General features: G+C 43.1%; 1 protein-coding gene across 4 annotated transcripts in view; it reads left to right on the forward strand.

The window, feature by feature from the left end:
• The window catches only part of uba6 (ubiquitin like modifier activating enzyme 6), a 447,925-nt gene that overhangs the window by 156,978 nt on the left and 271,902 nt on the right, over positions 1-19,045 (forward strand). For all 4 annotated transcript variants that reach the window (XR_011889573.1, XM_072281896.1, XM_072281895.1 and 1 more), the window contains 2 exons: positions 8,967-9,090; positions 15,720-15,823. Coding sequence is in view for 3 of the 4 variants with exons in the window: in XM_072281896.1 (XP_072137997.1) it covers positions 8,967-9,090; positions 15,720-15,823 (228 nt within the window). In the remaining variant the exon portion in view is untranslated. The remainder of the gene's footprint in view (positions 1-8,966; positions 9,091-15,719; positions 15,824-19,045) is intronic.

Genomic DNA, 19,045 nt, shown 5'->3' on the forward strand with positions numbered 1-19,045 from the left:
AGGTGAGAGGTGAAAGATTTAATATGCTGATCAAGATCTGCCCTGTAATTTTTGATAACTTCCTTGACTGTCTCGGATACCACCTATTTGCTAGATTGCTAACTGTGCCTCGTGCATCCAGATAGAAAGTGTTTATATAAATAAGTAACAACAAAGCATAGAGGAAGATTGAAATTTTGAGGCGAATGCAGAGGCGCCGACTAACTGCCTCTTGCTCACTGTTGCGATGGACGCTCACTTAATGCTATCTGTGTGTGATAGCTTGTCACTCGCTGCTTCCGAGGGAAGGCCTCTGCGTTTGAGTGGTGTCTGTCTGTCTGTTTCTCTCCCCCCTCCTTCTCTCCCCCTCTCCCCCCTCCTTCTCTCCCCCTCTCCCCTACACTCTCTCTCTCTCTTCCTTCCTTCCTTCCTTCCTTCCTTCCTTCCTCCCTTCCTCCCTTCCTCCCTCCTCCCCCCCCCCCCCGCTTCTCCCTCTCCCTCTCCTGTTGGAGGATGTTACCAAAGTTCTGTGATTCATGGATTGGATTGGACTGGATTCTTCCAGTTTGGTGTTTTTTTATCTCCTCCTTCGTAATGTGTATGCTATCCAGACACCATCACTCTTTACGTCATTCCTTTAGTTTCCAGCATTTTCTTCACAGTGCCATCCCTGGAATTAGGCATACCAGGCACCCAGCAATTTCTGTGTAAATCCATGCCCTCTAGTATTAGATGCTTCAATCCTGGATAAAGATAATGGCTGTCTATTTGATTTGTGCCTGTCAGATTCTTCAGCCCACATTGTTGTGATGACCCTATAGCTTACAAGACAGCATGATAGTGCAGTGGTTAGCATAAGGCTTTTCAGTACAGGCGATATGGATTCAATTCCTGCTGCTGCCTGTAAGGAGTCTGTACTTTCTCTGCTTAACCGCACGGGTTTCCTTTGGGTGCTCTGTTTCCTCTCACAGTCCAAAGAAGTACTGGTTGGCAGGTTAATTGTTTGTTGCCCCATGATTAGGCTAGGATTAAATTAGGGGATTGTTGAACAGCGCAGCTCGAAGAGCTGGAAGGGCCTACTTTGCACTGTATCTCAATAAATTAAAAAAGATCAATCTAACACTTCCCTGCCACTTAGCCCTCCACTTTGCTTTCATTCATGTGCCTATCTAAGAGTCTTTTCAATATCCCTAAAGTACCTGTCTCTACCATCACCCCTGCCAAACCTACCTCTGATATACATCCAACTTTCCTCCAAATACTTCAAGTTCAAGTTTAGTTGACATTCAACTGTACACATGAATGCAGCCAAATGAAATAACGTTCCTCAGGGCCAATGTGCAAAACACAGTATCAACAGTCACACACACAACACAGCACATATAGTTTTGGTAGCAGAAAAACATACAGTCACAAAAAAACTAATGTAGCCCCAAGTCTTTCAGTGTTATATTTTGTAACCCTGAAATATAAAAACAAGGGAGCTGGGAATGTGAGTTTAACTTCGTTTTTACTTTAAGCGAGGCATACACGTATGGCATGGTGGTGTAATGATGCTTGCTATTTATGTACCTTTGCATATAACCCATAATGCATTATGTAAACAATGAAGAATATAACAGCAACTATATAGACATCTTCAGCATAATAAATTTTCAATTGTCCCATTCAATCTAAAGATTTAATAATAGTGGATGCTTTACTCTTATGGGAGTATGTCTTTCCTGACAAGGAGGGTCATTCTGCTTTTCAGGTGAGACTCATTGCTGTGAAACAATCTCAAGTTCTGGGGCCTCCTCTGTGGTGGTTCTAGGAGATGGCTGTGGCACTGCAGGAAGTGGTTCTGACAGCTCTGGACCCCTTTTCTCTGTAACAATTGACTGCTCTCCTCAATTGATCAAAGTGCCGTCTCCAGATAATGTCAGACGCAATCTCCACTGTGTAGGAGGGTGGTCCGGTTCTGTTCTTACTCTTCCTGACTAATCATTTTTTATACCCTCTGTAGTCCCTCACCATGACCAGGATTGAAACGTCAAACCTCCTTGTTTGAGGAGACTTCAACTTGTCATAGTTGCTTGTCCTGTATACTCTTCCTGAGATTTGGTTTGAAGAGATCCAAGCATGAATGACACAAGAACAGCATAGCTGGTGAGCTGTTACGTCAGTGTGCAACATTGCAATAGGCAAGGGAAAATTGGCCAGCTTCTGATTCAGCATTTGGGTAGTGTGTGCTGCTGACATTGCTTGCAGTACATTTTTTTAGACTATGGACAAACCTTTTCCTAAGCCATTTGTAGCTAGGTGGTACGGTGCAGATGTAATGTGTCTTATTCCATTCATTTTCGGGAATGACTGAAGCTGTACTGCAACAAACCATGGTCCATTGTCACTGACTGAGTGTTCTGGAACACTAGTCCTTTAAAAGAGGCTTCTCAACACGTCAACAGTGTGCGAAGCTGTAGTGGAGACTGTTGGGAACACTTCTGGCTACTTTCTAGCTGTATCCACTGCTACCAAGAAATTTGTGCCATGAACGGGTCTGGCAAATTCTCCATGAATGTTCTCCCTGGGCAATGCAGGCCATTCACATGGATGGCGAGGCTCTGATCTTGGCATCTTCTGGACATGTTGTGTGGCGAGAGAGCATGGTGAGCTGCTCAGTCTGCTGATCTGTCCCAGGCCACCAGAAAAAGCTTTGAGCCGATGCTTTTATTTTCAGCACTCCTGGATGACTTCCCAATACTCGTAGGTGTAGCTCCTCCCAACACTTTAGCTCTCAGCTTGGATGCTACAACAACTTTCAATCCCCACACAAGACAACCTCCGTCAAGGGCAAGTTCATCCCGGTGCCGGTACTTTAAGTATTTGCTTTTCCAAGGTTAAATGGGATAATGCATCACCATTTCCATGGTTAGTCATCCTCTTGACTTTGATCTTATAAATGAGTCCTCCAAGAAACAGAGTGCCACCTCCTTTGACCTTGGTGCATCCACTACTACTTGAATTCTCTCAGCACATAATATCCTTGTGCGTTGCTGTTGCTGTTGCAACCACTGTGAGTGATGCTTGGTTTAAAAAATTCACACTAGTTGTGTTGTGCTCTTAGTCCATAAGCTTCTAACCTTTTTAATATTCTTGAGTTTTGGAGATGTTCCTTGTCATCCGTACTGGTAACAATGATGTCATTCAGGTAAAACTGTGTGTGCGGATAGCTTTTCAGCACCTTGTGCATAGTTTTCTGCCAGAGTGCAGATGCAGATGCTATTCCAAAAATAAGCCTGTTATAATGATAAACCCCTTGTGGGTGTTTCATCTCCATCTGCACATAGGCATCAGCTAAGTCCACTTTGCTAAAGTGGTTTCCTCCAGAAGGGTTTGCAAAGATATCCTCTATCCTGGACACAGGACATTGATCTACTTTCAGTACTGGGTTGATAATGACCTTAAAATCACTACAGATCAAGACAGACCTATTCTTGGCTACTGAGACCACTGGCATTGCCCATGGGCTGCACTTAAACTTGGAAAGAATTCATTCAGCCATTCATTCAGTATTCTAGCTCAATGGTTACTATATCACAGATGGCATAATGAACCTTGTAAAAATTGGGTGTGGCATTTTCATTAGCACTATTTTACCCATGATATATTTGAGTTTTCCAATGCCATCCTTGAACACTGCTGTGGCATTATCCAGCACCTTTCTTAATTCACGTTCAGTTGCCACGTGCTAGCGAGGGCAAAAATAGTAGGATCAGGCAGATGAATGCATGGCTGAGAGACTGGTACAGGGGGCAGGGTTTCAGATTCTTGGATCATTGGATCTCTTCTGGGGGAAGTATGACCTGTTCAAAATGGACAGGTTTAATAGAGCTGTTAAGGAGGGTTTAGACTAATTTGGCAGGGGGATGGGAACCGGAATGATAGAGTGGAGGAAGGGGAAAACAGAAATAAATCTAAGATAGTGAGCAGTAAAGATGTCAGGAAAGACAGGCCGCTGATGGGGCAAAATTGTAGCCATTGGGATGAGTTGCAATGCATTAAAGTTACAGTGCAATCAAAGCAAAAAGTACCAAATACTGGTCTGAAAGTGCTATACTTAAATGCACGCAGTATAAGGAATAAAGTGGATGATCTTGTCATACAGCTACAGATTAGCAGGTATGATATTGTGGCCATCGCTGAGATGTGGCTAAAGGATGCATGTCTCTGGGAGCTGAACGTCCAAGGATACACGTTGTATCGGAAGGATAGGAAGGTAGGCAGAGAGGGTGGCGTGGCTTTATTGGTGAGAAGTGATATTAAATCATTAGAAAAAGGTGGCATAGGATCGGAAGGTGCAGAATCTTTATGGGTTGAGCTAAGAAATTGCAGATGTAAATGGACCCTGGTGGCAGTTATATACAGGCCTCCAAACAGCTGCAGTGGTGTGGACTACAAATTACAACAGGAAATAGAAAAGGCTTGTCAGAAGGGCAGTATTATGATAATTGTGGGGAATTTTAACATGCGAGTGGATCGGGAAAATCAGGTCGGCATTGGATCTCAAGAGAGAGAATTTGTAGAATGTCTGTGAGATGGCTTTTTAGAACAGCTTGTTGTTGAGCCCACTAGGGGATCAGCTGTACTGGATTGGGTATTGTGTAATGAACCGGAGGTGATTAGAGAAATTGAGGTGAAGGAACCCTTAGGAGGCAGTGATCATAACATGATTGAGTTCACTGTGAAATTTGAAAAAGTGAAACTGAATTCCGATGTGTCAGTATTTCAGTGGAGTAAAGGAAATTATGGTGGCATGAGAGAGGAACTGGCTGGAAAGGGACACTGGCGGGAAAGACGGCAGAGCAGCAGTGGCTGGAGTTTATACAAGAAGTGACGGTGCAAGACAGGTCGTAAACACAAAATAATCTACAGATGCTGTGATCAAAGTAACACTTTCAGTACGCTGGATGAACTCAGCAGCTCGGGCAGCATCAGTCAGAGAAACGATGAGTCGACGTTTCGGGCTGGAACCCTTCGTCAGGACTGAAGAATGAAAGATGGGGAAGGATTTGAAGAATGCTTGTAGCTTCAGTTGAAAGACCAGTAATTTGAAAGACAAAGGGGTGGGGGAGGGGAAGCATTGACATCATAGCCCTGAAAACAATGGGTAGTAGAAGAAGGAGGCGGAACCATGAGGGAGCTGGGGGAGGGGGTAGAGTGAAATAGGGATAGAGGAAGGGAGGGGGAGGGAATTACCAGAAGTTGGAGAATTCTATGTTCATACCAAGGGGGCTGGAGACTACCTAGACGGTGTATGAGGTGTTGCTCCTCCAACCTGAGATTAGCCTCATCATGGCAGTAGAGGAGGCCATGTATGGACATACCTGATTGGGAATGGGAAGCAGAGTTGAAGTGGGTGGCTACTGGGAGATCCTGTCTGTTGTGGCAGATGGAGTGGAGGTGCTTGACGAAGCGGTCCCCCAATCTGCGTCGGCTTTCACCGATGTAGGGGAGGCCGCACCGGGAGCACCGGTTGCAATAGGGATTGGTCCCTCTGCGACTCCCTTATCCACACGTCCATCCCCACTGATCTCCCACCGGGTACTTATCCCTGTAAGCGTAAGTGCTACACCTGTCCCTACACCTCCTCTCTTGCAACCATTCAGTGCCCCAAACAGTCCTTCCAGGTGAGACAACACTTCACTTGTGAGTCTGTTGAGATCGCCTATTGCATCCGGTGCTCCCGGTGCGGCCTCCTCTACATCGGTGAAACCCGACGCAAATCTATCTTCATATTTTGATTTTTTTGCTTCCTAACACATCCTTTCTTCTTGTCCAAATTTACCATCTCTCTCCACAACCTCTACATGTCAGTTATAGACCTGCCCAAGGATGGCTGTTCCCAATTAGCTTGCTCTTTAGTTCCTGCCTAATTCTGTCATACCCTGCTCTAATGTAATACTGTTGCAAGTTCATACTTATCTTTATTTATAGCTATCTCAAAGCTTAAGGAGTTGTGGTCACTTTTCACTAACTTTTCACTGAGACTTTTGTCGCTTGACCAGGCTCATTTGCCAGCGCCAGGTCCAGTATGGCCCCTACTCTCATTAGATTATCTGCATACTTGATTTAAGAAACCTTTCCGAATGTACTTAACAAATTCTGTGCTTTCTAAAAGTCTTGCACTTAGAAGGTTGCAATTCATGTTAGGGAAGCTGATGTTACCCATGACAAGTCTATTCCTCCAGGGTCCAGTGGCTACTGGGGGTTTTGTTGTAAGCCTAGCAGAATGATTACACCTTCTCTTTTCTTTGAGTTCAGTGTATAAGCTCTCCATTATGTTCTCTCTGAGTGCAGTTATGACATTTTCCCTGATTAATACTGCAGCTACTCTCCTCCCCACGCACATCTTAACCATCCTTTATCTGTTATGAAGTATCGAGGTCCTGAAACATTAAGCAGCCATTTATATTTCCCGGTCAAAAAGTCTCTGTAATGGCCATAACAGCACAGAGCATGGAACTAAATCCATCAACCTTACTCCTAATACTCCTGTAATTAAACAATGTGAATCCATCATGTCTTGCTGTTGCTGGTTCATCCTTACAGACTGACTGGTCATGACATTCACCTTTCTTTTAATCTTTTTATTTTCTGATCTGGTAATCAGGTTTGAATTCTTCTGCCAAGCTATTTTAAACCTCCTGAGTAGCTGTAGCAAAGCATCCAGCTAGGATTTTGGATGTTCTGCAGTTAATGCAATACAATGCAATGTTGGCATCATTTCTAGAGGAATAGAGTATAGGAGCAGGGAGGTGATGTTGAGGCTGTATAAGGCGCTGGTGAGACCTCACTTGGAGTACTGTGGGCAGTTTTGGTCTCCTTATTTAAGAAAGGATGTGCTGACGTTGGAGAGGGTACAGAGAAGATTCACTAGAATGATTCCAGGAATGAGAGGGTTAATATATGAGGAATGTTTGTCCGCTCTTGGACTGTATTCCTTGGAGTTTAGAAGAATGAGGGGAGACCTCATAGAAACATTTCAAATGTTGAAAGGCATGGACAGAGTGGATGTGGCAAAGTTGTTCCCCATGATGAGGGAGTCTAGTACGAGAGGGCATGACTTAAGGATTGAAGGGCGCCCATTCAGAACAGAAATGTGAAGAAATTTTTTTAGTCAGAGGGTGGTGAATCTATGGAATTTGTTGCCACGGGCAACAGTGGAGGCCAAGTCATTGGGTGTATTTAAGGCAGAGATTGATAGGTATCTGAGTAGCCAGGGCATCAAAGGTTATGGTGAGAAGGCGGGGGAGTGGGACTAAATGAGAGGATGGATCAGCTCATGATAAAATGGCAGAGCAGACTCGATGGGCCGAATGGCTGATTTCTGCTCCTTTCTCTTATGGTCTTATGGTCTAATATGGAACCTATCCCTCACGTGTTGGCGCGTGGCCAAGTGGTTGAGGCATCGGTCTAGTGATCTGAAGGTCGCTAGTTCGAGCCTCAGCTGAGGCAGCGTGTTGTGTCCTTGAGCAAGGTACTTAACCACACATTGCTCTGTGCCAACACCGGTGCCAAGCTGTATGGGTCCTAATGCCCTTCCCTTGGACAACATGGAGAGGGGAGACTTGCAGCATGGGCAACTGCCGGCTTCCATACAACCTTGCCCAGGCCTGCGTCCTGGAAACCTTCCAAGGTCTCATGAGACTAATGGATGCCTATATATATATATATATATATCCCTCTCGTACAGGTCATCCCTGCTTCAGTGGATAAAAGAACCTGGAATCCTGCTTCCAGCACCAGTTCTCCTCAGCTGCCTCAGAAGGCAGTGGAGGCCAATTCTCTGGATGCTTTCAAGAAGGAGCTAGATAGGTATCTTATGGATAGGGGAATCAAGGGTTATGGGGACAAGGCAGGAACCGGGTATTGATAGTAGATGATCAGCCATGATCTCAGAATGGCGGTGCAGGCTCGAAGGGCCGAATGGTCTACTTCTGCACCTATTGTCTATTGTCTATTGCCATTTATCAGTTCTCTATTCCTGCCCAGCATGTGGCACTGGGAATCATCCAGAAATTTGTACCTTTGAAGTCCTTCTTGTTGGTGTCAGTAAGTTCCATGACCATTGGCTGTACACTATCCCTCTTGAGAATGTTCTCCAAGACTCCTTCAACCACCTGGGAGGAAACGTACCATCCTGACATCTCTTTGGTGCCACAGAATCCCCTGTCTGTCCCCCTATCAAGTCTTTTGTTCGATATTGCTTTGCCTGACTTTACCCTCAACTGGGTGGATGGAGTCCCTATAATGATATCATGACCTCTACATTTGAGGATTACTCTAGTTCTTAAGAAAATATGAGAGGCTTTCTTGTATATCAGGTAGCTAATGAAGGTAAGATTTAGTTAAATTAATACTTGTATCTTTTGTCAGTTTTCATGTTTGCGAGTTTTTGGGAGTTGAAGCAAAATAGGGGTAACTTCAAGCTGATGCTGCAGCTGATCATAATCAGGCATATGTAAATATTTGATTTAAATGCAAGAATCTGAGCAATTATTGGGCAATATTTTCTGTGCAGCCACTGAGATTAACCATGACTCTTTTTTATATAACAGGTGTTATTTAGAAAACTAGAAGTAAGAAAATTTTACAATGATGTTGCATTAAAAATGTTTTAATAGACTGGTATATAAAACTTTGCTCTGTTATTTAACAATGGCTTTAACCTATTTCAGAATCATGGAGAGTGTACTGAGATGTGTGTGTGCGTGTGTGTTTTAGCACAAATAAATTTTATCACAGTAATTTCTATTGTGTTTTGTGTGGGTAGAGTCAATTATGCTTTTCAGATACCAGTTTCTTGAATTTTATTTATCACTATTGCTTATATGTTGTAAATTAATTCACAACTATGCGAACCCCTTGGAGAGCGAGGCTGTCAAATTACAAACTGAAATTGACATAACTGGATACACTTCTAAATGCCTTTGATCTATTCACAGTCCAATCCTGGAATTGTAACATGCATGGACAATCATAACCATGGGTTGGAAACAGGACAATTTGTAACATTTCGGGAAATCAACGGGATGACAGAGTTAAATGAATCAGTTCAGCAAGTAACAGGTGTGATCTTTCGTTTCAGTGATATCAATTTAAATATTTAAGTAGGAAATCAAGATTAAACAACTTTTGATGCCAGCTGTTTCATTCCTCCCTCTTGTCCTCCTTTTATCTATTTTAATATAACTGCAACCTTGTTTATCAGGTTTACTATTCTCTTCTTAAAACAACGTTCAGCAGCTCTTTCAGGATTGAGCTGCTCTAGACACCCTTACTGTCTCTGTTCCTTGATGCCTTGATAGCTTTCAGTTGGAAAATTTTGACATCTGAATCAATTGTTAGCATTTAGTCACAAAAGCAAAACATGCCGGTGATGCTCTGCAGAGCATGCAGTATCTCTAGATAGAGGTGAAGCTGATAACCTTTCATGAGCATTTTGAAAGATTACACTTATTTAAGTAGACAGAGACAAAGGAGAAGCAGGAGGGGTAAGAAATAAAGGAAAGCTTGTAATGGAATGACAAGGTAGAACAAATTGTAAACGTTATGAAGTAGTTGTTAACTACAAAATTACAAGTCAGATCAGATCTTTAAAGAGTTGTGATATGAGGGTGGCTAGGGAGAGAATAGGTTCCCTTAGAAATCTGCAGGGTCTGCTGTTTCCTAATTAAATGCATGGGATCAGTAAATGAATGTTTACTGAGGAGAAAATCATGGTTGCTTGAGATAAGGGAAAGAAGTGGAAATGTTTAGGAGAACATGAACATGATCAGGGAGGAGGTATTTGTAGCTTACAACACATTAAGATGGATAAATTTCCAGGGCCTGATCAAGTACACTCTCAGGCCATTGTGGAGGCTATAGGTGAATTTTTTGAGCCCCTTGTGGAGCAGTTTGCCTTATAGTTAGCCATTGGTGAAATTTCCAGAGTGGAAGGTGGCTAATGTTGTTCCATTTTTTTAAGAACGGAATCAAGGACAAGCCAAGGAGCTTCAGACCAATGAGCCTGACATCATTGGGGAAGTTATCTGAGGGAATGGAGAACAATGCTGTACGGTATTTGGTTAAACTTAGTCAGCATGGTTTTGTGCAGAGGAACCGTGTTTGATTAATCTTTTAGAGTACTTTGAAGCAGTAACCAAAAGGGTAGATGAGGGTAAAGCAGTGAATATTATGTATTTAGACCCCGACAAGGTCCTGCGCATGGCCTGTCTGAAAAGTTAAGTCCCATGGACTCCAAGTAAAACTAATGAAAAGGCTTGGATATAGGGGGCAGAAGGTGTTGGTGAAAGGGTTTTTTTTGGAATGGAGATGACTGGTTTACCACAGGGGCTGGTGTTGGGACTCTTGTTACTGGGATGTAAGTGCACAGGCTTAATCAACATTGTAAATGACATGAAATAAGGAAGTGTGGTTGATTGTGAAGAAACACAGAATACAAGCAGATCAGTTCAGGAAGTGGGCCAAGGAGTGGAAATTGGATTTTGTGACAAGAGAAGTGTTATGGAATGCAATTTGGAAAGTCAGACCAGAGTAGATCTTTTACTAATATTAGAACAAAGCACATAACATGTTACAGACCCTTTGACCTACAATGTTGTCCCTACCTTTTAACCTACTGTAAGATTGATCTAACCCCTCCTACATAACCCTCCATTTTTCTATCATCCATTGTGCCTATATGAGTTTCTTAAATGACTCTAAAGTATCTGCCTCTACCAAATCGCTGGCAGGGCATTCCACGCACCCACCACTCTCTGTGTAAGGAACTTGCCTCTGACATGGCCCTTGTACTTTACTCCATTCACCTTAAAATTATGCCCTGTTTGTATTAGCAAATTCTTCATGGGAAAAAGTTGCTGGCTATCCACCCTACTTATCACCCTTATCATCTTGTACATCTCCAACAAGTCACCCCTCATCCTTCTTTGCTACAAAGAGAAAAGCCCTAGCTCGTTCAACCTAACTTCATAAGACATGTCCTTTAGTCCAGGCAGCATCCTCTGCACCTATTTTAAAACTTCCCCACCATTCCTATAAAGAGCTGACCAGAACTGAACACACTATTCCAAATGTAATCTCACCAGGGTTTGCAGAACTGCAATATTGCCTCACAGCTTTGGAACTCAGTCCTCCAACTAATGAAGGCCGACACGCACACCATATACCTTCTTAATAACCCTACCAACCCACATGGCAACTTTGAGGAATCGATGGATGTGGACCCCATGATCTTCCACACTGCTAAGAATCCTGCCATTAGCCCTGTATTCTGCCTTCAAATTTGACCTTCCAAAATGAATCACATCAAACTTTTTCCGGATTGAATTCCATCTGCTACTTCTCAGCCTAGGTCTGCAACCTGTCAGTGGTCAGTGTCTCATTGCAACCTACAACAAACATTCACACTATCCACAATTCCACCAACCTTCATTTCTTCTGCAAACTTACTAGCCTACTCTTCCACTTACTAATCCTAGTCATTTATAAAAATCGCAAAGAGCTGAGGTCTCAGAGCAGATCCCTGCAAAACATCACTTGTTACTGATCTCCAAGCAGAATATTCTTTGGCCATAAGACCAAACAACTTAGCAGAATTAGACAATTTGGCTAGTCAAACCTATCAAGCTCTACCTTAAATATACCCAACCACCTGGCTACCACAGCTGTTTGTGGTAATAAATTCTACAAATTCACCACCCTCTGGCTAAAAGATATGCTCTCTGCATCTCTGTTTTAACTGGATGCCACTCTACCCTGAGGCTGTGCCCTCGTGTCCCAGACTTCCCCACCATGGGAAACATCCTTTCTACATCTACTCTGTCTAGGCCTTTCAACATAAAAAAGGTTTCAATATGATCCCCCCTCACCCTTCTAAATTCCAGCGAGTACAGACCTAGAGCTATCAAACGTTCCTTGTATGATAACCCTTTCATTCCCAGAATCATCATTTTCTGAGTCCTCTCCAATGCCAGCACATCTTTTCTTAGATAAGGAGCCCAAAATTGTTCGCAATACTCAAGGTGAGGCCTCACCACTGCCTTGTAAAACCTCAGCATCGCATCCTTGCTCTTGAAATGAATGTCTTCTTCAGCACTGACTCTACCTGCAAATTAACCTTTACGGTGTTCTGTACAAGGACTCCCAAATCCCTTTGCATCTCAGATTTTTGGATTTTCTCCCCGTTTAGAAAATAGTCCACACATTTATTTCTACTACCAAAGTGCATGACCTTGCATTTTCCAACATTGTATTTCATTTGCTACTCTCTTACCCATTCTCCTAATCTGTCTAAGTCTTTCTGTAGCTCTTTGTTTCCTCAACACTACTTTCCCCTCCACCAATCTTCATATCATCTGCAAACCTGGTAACAAAGACATCTATTCCATCATCTAAATCATTTATATACAGCATGAAAAGAAGCGGTCCCAACACCGACCCCTGCGTAACACTATTAGTAACTGGCAGCCAACCAGAAAAGGATCCTTTTATTCCCACTCACTGCCTCCTACCAATCAGCCAATGCTCTAACCATGCCAGTAACTTTCCTGTAATGCCATAAGCTCTTAACTTCGTAAGCAACCTCATGGTGTAGCACCTTGTCAAAGGCCTTCTAAAAGTCCAAATATACAACATGCATTGCATCACCCTTATCTATCCTACTTGTAATCTTCTCAAAAAATTCAAACTGGTTTGTCAAACAAGATTTTCCCTTAAGGAAACCATGCTAAATTTGTCCTATCTTGTCCTGTGTTACTAAGTGCTCCATAACCTCATCCTTAATAATTGACTCCTGCATTTTCCCAACAACTGAGGTCAGGCTAACTGGTCTATAATTTCCTTTCTGCTGCCTTCCTCCTTTCTTAAAGAATGGAGTGACATTTGCAATTATCCAGTCCTCTGACACCATGCCAGAGTCCAAAGATTTTTGAAAGATCATTATTAATGCCTCCACAATCTCTACTGCTACCTCTTTCAGAACCCTAGGGTGCAGTTCATCTGGTCCAGGTGAATTACGTACCCTTGGGTCTTTCAGCTTTAAGAGCAACTTCTCCCTTGTAATAGTAACTGCACTAACTTCTTTCTCTTACACACTACAAGATCAGGCACACTGCTAGTATCTTCCACAGTGAAGACTGATGCAAAATACTCATTTAGTTCATCTGCCATCTCCTTGTGCCCCATTATTATTTCTCTGACTTCATTTTCTAGTGGTCGTAGATTCACTGTCATCTCTCTTTCATTTTTTACATAATTGAAAAAGCTTTTGCGATCCACTTTGATATTGTTTGCTAGCTTGCTTTCAGATTTCATCTTTTCCCTCCTGTAGTGCTCTCTGTAGTGTTGGAAAAACTTCCCAATCCTCTGTCTTCCCACTAATTTTTGCTTTGTTGTATGCCCTCCTTTTTGCTTTTACATTAACTTTGACTTCCCCTGTCAGCCACGGTTATACTGTTTTGCCATTTGAGTATTTCTTTGTTTTTGAAATATATCTATCCTGCACCTTCCTTACTTTTCCTCAAACTCATGCCATTGCTTTTCTGCTGTCATCCTTACTTGCATCTCCTTTCAATTTACTTTGGCCAACTCCTCTCTCATACCACTGTAATTTCCTTTACTCCACTGAAATACTGCCACATCAGACTTTATTTTCTCCCTATCAGATTTCAGTTGAACTCAATTATATTGTGATCACTGTCTCCTAAGGGCTCCCTAATCGCCTCCGGTTCATTACAGTACACCCAATCTAGTATAGCTGATCTCCTGGTAAGCTGAATGACACACTGCTCTAAAAAGCCATCTCATAGGTATTCAACAGATTCACTCTCTTGAGATCCATTTCCAACCTGATTTTCCTAACCGATTACATATTGAAACCTCCCATGACTATCATAACATTGCCTTTTTGACATGCTGTTTCTATTTCCTGTTGTAATCTGTGGTCCACATTCCAGCCTGTATATAACTGCCATCAGGGTTCTTTTACCCGTGCAGTTTCTTAACTCACCCCAGAAAGATTCAAAATCTTCTGATCCTATGTCACATCTTTCTAGATTTGCTGCCATTTGCTACCAGCAGAGCCACTCCACCCCCTCTGCCTATCTTCCTATCCCTCTGATGCAACGTGTAACTTTGGACATTCAGTTCCCAACTACAACCATCCTTCAGTCATGATTCAGTGATGGCCACAGCATCATACCTGACAATCTGTAATTGTGCAGCAAGATCATCCACCTTATTTCCTATATTCTGTGCACTTTGAGTGCTACATTTGCTGCCCTTTTTGATTCTGCATTCCTAATGCACTGATACTCACCCTGCTGGCTGAAAATATGTCCTATCATCTGACTGCACATTATCTTTGCTATTTTACTATCGTCCTGTCCTGAGTCCCTTCACTCCAGTTCCCACCTGACTGCCAAATTAGTTCAAACCCTCACCAACAGCTCTAACAAACCTGCTCTCAAGAATATTGGTTCCCCTTGGGTTCAGGTGCAACCCGTCTCTTTTGAACAGGTCATACCTCCCCCAGAAGAGATCCCAATGATCCAAGAATGGGAAGCCCTGAACCTGCACCAGCTTATCAGCCACGCATTAATTTGCCAAATCATCCTGATTTTACCCTCACTGGCAGGCAGCAGTCCCTGGAGGTCCTTTCTTTCTACCACCCTCTTCCTTCTATGGGTAAGCAAATTCTGTATCCAAAAGCAACTTTTCTTGGGTCCCATACTGCCTGGTGACATGAATGGTAGGACACTAGGGAGCGGAGAGACTTCAGAGCTTAAGTGCATAGTCAATTGAAAATGTGTCACAGATATCATAATGTTGCATGTATTGTGGTCTCATGACCATGTTCTTGGCAAATTTTTCTACAGAAGTGGCTTGCCATTGCCTTCTGAACAGTGTCTTTACAAGACTGATGACTCTAGCCATCATCAATACTCGTCAGAGATTGTCTTCCTGGTGTCAGTGGTCGCATAACCAGGGCTTGTGATGTGCACCAGCTGCTCCAAGGTGCTACACCTTGTCCAAGTATGATCTGCAGTCTAACGGAGGGAAGGAGTGCCTGACACATCCTTTGGTAGAGATGTATCTCAACCCTGCCACCCAATGTATAGGGTGATGAAAAAGATGTTTAGTACACTGGTTGACATAAATCAGTAAATTGAGTTTGGACATTATGTTGCAGTTGTACATTGGTGAGGCTAGAGTGGAGTACTGTGTACAGATTTAGTTGCTGTTACAGGAGACGTGGTGAAACTGGAAAGAGTGTAGTCAAGATTTATGAGGATGATGTCAGGCTCAGAAGGCTTTTGTTATATAGAGAGATAGGCCAGGCCTTTATGCCTTGTATATAGGAGAATGGGGGGCAATCTCATAGAAATACTAAAATTATAAAATTCATAGATAAGATGGATGGTAAGAGTCTTTTCTCTGAGTGTAGGTGTCCAGATCTCAGGGGCCTAGATTAAGGTTGAGACCTGCAAGTTTTAAAAAAGGACCTGAGGGACTACTTTTTCCATTCAGAGGGAAGTGACTATTATAGAATGAATCGCAAGGGAAGTGGTTGAGGCAGTTACAATACTTGTACCTGCCGGTTTACTCTGCAGCTTTATGGTTCTTAATTGTGGGCTTTGGAAAGGTTTTGTAGTATTTCTCAGTGTTGTCATTTGACTTTGTTTTTTTTTCAGTTCTGTCCCGGTATTCATTTAGTATTGGAGATACAACAACTTTTGGGCCCTATTTGCATGGAGGAATTGCTGTGCAGCTGAAAATGCCCAAAGTCTTTACATTTGTGAGTATTTTTACATGTATTTTTACATCTGATATACAGTTTAACTTTGACCATAAGTTATAGGAGCAGAATTAGGCCATTTGGCCCATCAAGTCTGCTCCTCCATTTCATCATGGCTGATCCTATCAGCCCCAGTTTCTGCCTTCTCCCTGGATCCCTTTACGCCCTGATCAACCAAGAATCTATCAACCTCTGCTTTAAATATTCATAAAGTCTTGGCCTCCACAGATGACTTTGGCAAAGAATTCCACAGATTCACCTCTCTGGCTAAAGTAATTCCTTCTGACCTCTGTTCTAAAAGGATATCTCTCTATTCTGAGAGGATGTCCTCTGGTCTTAGAATCTTCAGTAACACTGGAGTACTGCGCAGACGCAACAGAAGCGTTCCTGTGCAGGTCTGGCAGAAAGCTTTTAAAAACCCAGTCTCTATAAAAGAGAAGTACCACCTAGCAGAGCAATCATTGTGGGAGTGGTCATCGTTGGAGAAGTCTGAGGCAGAGTAATAAGGCATTGCCTCAACAAGGCTTCAGTGAGAACGGCGGGGGGGGGCATGGTAAGTAGGTAGGTTCATTCCTTATTTCTTTTTTAAATTTTGAGGGAATAGGGGGCATGTCTGCAGAACCGGTGTTCTCTGCTGGGTGTCAGATGTTGGATTTCCAGGAGACTCCCCGCCTCCCCGATGGTCACATTTGCATCGAGATGCAGCTCCTTAGAGACCATGTTAGAGAGCTGGCGCTGCAGCTTGATGACCTTCAACTTGTTAGGGAAAGTGAAGCAGTGATAGATAGGAGCTACAGGGAGGTAGCCACCCCAAGGCTACAGGAGACAGATAAATGGGAAACTGTCAGGAGAGGGAAGGGAGAACGTCAGATAGTGGAGAGCACCCCTGTGGTCATCCACTGAACAATAAGTACTCCATTTTGGATACTGGGGGAAGCCACAGCCACCGTGTCTCTGGCACTGAATCTGGCCCTGTAGCTCAGAAGGGTAGGGAACTGAAGAGCACGGCAGCAGTAATAGGGGACTTGAGTCAGAAGGACAGATAGGTCATTCTGTGGATGCGGAAAAGGAAACACGGATGATAGTTTGCCTCTGAAGTACCAGGGTCTGCGATGTTTCTGATACGTCCACAATATCCTGAAGAGGGAGGGTGAGCAGCCAGACATCGTGATACAAATTGGTATCAGTGACATAGATAGAGAAAAGGAGGAGGTCCTGAAGAAATAATACAGGGAATCAGGAAGGCAGCTGAGAAGCAGGACATCAAAGGTACTAATCTCGGGATTGTTGCCTGTGCCACATGACAGTGAGGATAGGAATTAAATGAGATGGCAGATAAATGCATCACTGAAGAATTGGAGCAGGGGGCAGGGATTCAGAGATTCAGATTTCTGGATAATTGGGACCTCTTCTGGGGCAGGTGTGACCTGTACTAAAGGGATGCATTGCACTTGAATCTAAGGAGTCCAGTTTTCTTACGGCAGATTTACGAGAGCCATTGGGAGTGGTTTAAACTAATATGGCAGGGGTATGGGATCCAGTATGATAGAGCTGAAAATGAGCCAGCAGATTTACAAGTAGATGATGTGTGTAACATGATAGTAAGGAAGGCCAAGCTGGGTACAACTGCTGACCGAGCAAAGAGTTAAGTTGTACGACAGAGGCAAAATTCAAAAGGGTGAAGAATGCAAGACTGAAGATGTTGTACTTAGATGCGTGTACCATTTGGAATAAGGTGGATGAACTTGTGGCACAATTAGAGATTGGTCAGTTTGACATTGTGGGCATCAGTGAGTCATGGCTGAAAGAAGGTCATAGTTAGGAGTTTAGTATCAAAGGATATACTTTGTATCGAAAGGACAGGCAGGAATGCATAGGTGGTGGTGTGGCTCTGTTGGTGAGAGATGGTATTACATCTTGAGAAGGAGGTGACTTCGGGTCAGAGAATGCTGAATCTTTGTGGGTGGAGTTAAGAAACTGCATTAAAATAAAACATGGGAATCATACAGTATATAGGCTTTCAAATGGTAGCCAGGATGTGGGGTTGAGGTTGCAAATGGAGCTGGAAAAGGCATGTAATAAGGGTAATCACATAATTGTAACAGGGGACTTCAGAATACAAGGGGATTGGGAAAATCAGGTTGGTGTCGATGGCAAGGGAGGGAATTTGTTGAATGCTTATGAGATGACTTTAGATAGCTTGTGCTTGAGCCTACTCGGGGAAAGGCTATCTTAGATTGGGTGTTAAACCAGATCTTATTAGGGAGCTTAATGTAAAGGAACCCTTAGGAGACAGTAATCAGAATATGATTGAAATCATACTGCAATTTGAGAGGGAGAAGCACAATTCACATGATTCAGTAACACAATGCAATACAGGGAATTACAGAAGCATGAGAGAGGAGTTTGCCCAGGTGGATTGGAGGAGGATACAGGCGGGGAAGTCGGCAGAGCAAAGATGGCTGAAGTGTTTGCGAATACTTCACAAAGCACAGGACAGAGGAAGGAGTTCTCAAATGGCAGAGGTAGGCAACTGTGGCTGACAAAGGAAGTTAAGGACTACATAAAAACCAAAGAAAGGGCATATAATGTAGCAGAAGTGATTGGGATGTTGGATGATTGGGAAGATTTTAAAATCCAACAAAAGGCAACTAAAAAATCTATAAGAAGGGAAAAGATGAAATTTGAGGGCAGGCAAGCCAATCACATAAAGCAGGATACAAAAAGTATTTTCAGTTATATAAAGAGTAAAGGGAGGTGAGAGTTGACATTCGATCACTGGAAAATGATGCTGGTGAGGTAGTAATGGGGGTTAGAGAAATGACAGATGAACTTAATGGGTACTTTGCATCTGTCTTGACTGTGGAAGTGTGCCAGAGGTCCTTGAGTGTCAGGGAGAAGGAGTAAATGCAATTCCTATTACAAAGGAATAAGTGCTAGGCAAACTCAAAGGTCTTAAGCTGAATAAGTCACCTTATGATCCAGCACGGTCCTAGAGGACTGGAAGACTGCAATGTCACTCCACTCTTTAAGAAGGGAGGAAGGCAAAAGAAAGGAAATTATAAACAAGTGAAAATCTGCAGATGCTGGAAATCCAAGCAACACACACAAAATGCTAGATGAACTCAGCAGGCCAGACAGCAAATATGGAAAAAAGTACAGTCGACGTTTTAGACTGATACCCTTCAGCGGGTCAGGTGAAGTTATAGGCCGGTTAGCCTC

Source organism: Mobula birostris, chromosome 17 (assembly GCF_030028105.1).
Source record: "Mobula birostris isolate sMobBir1 chromosome 17, sMobBir1.hap1, whole genome shotgun sequence".
NCBI lineage: Eukaryota > Metazoa > Chordata > Chondrichthyes > Myliobatiformes > Myliobatidae > Mobula > Mobula birostris.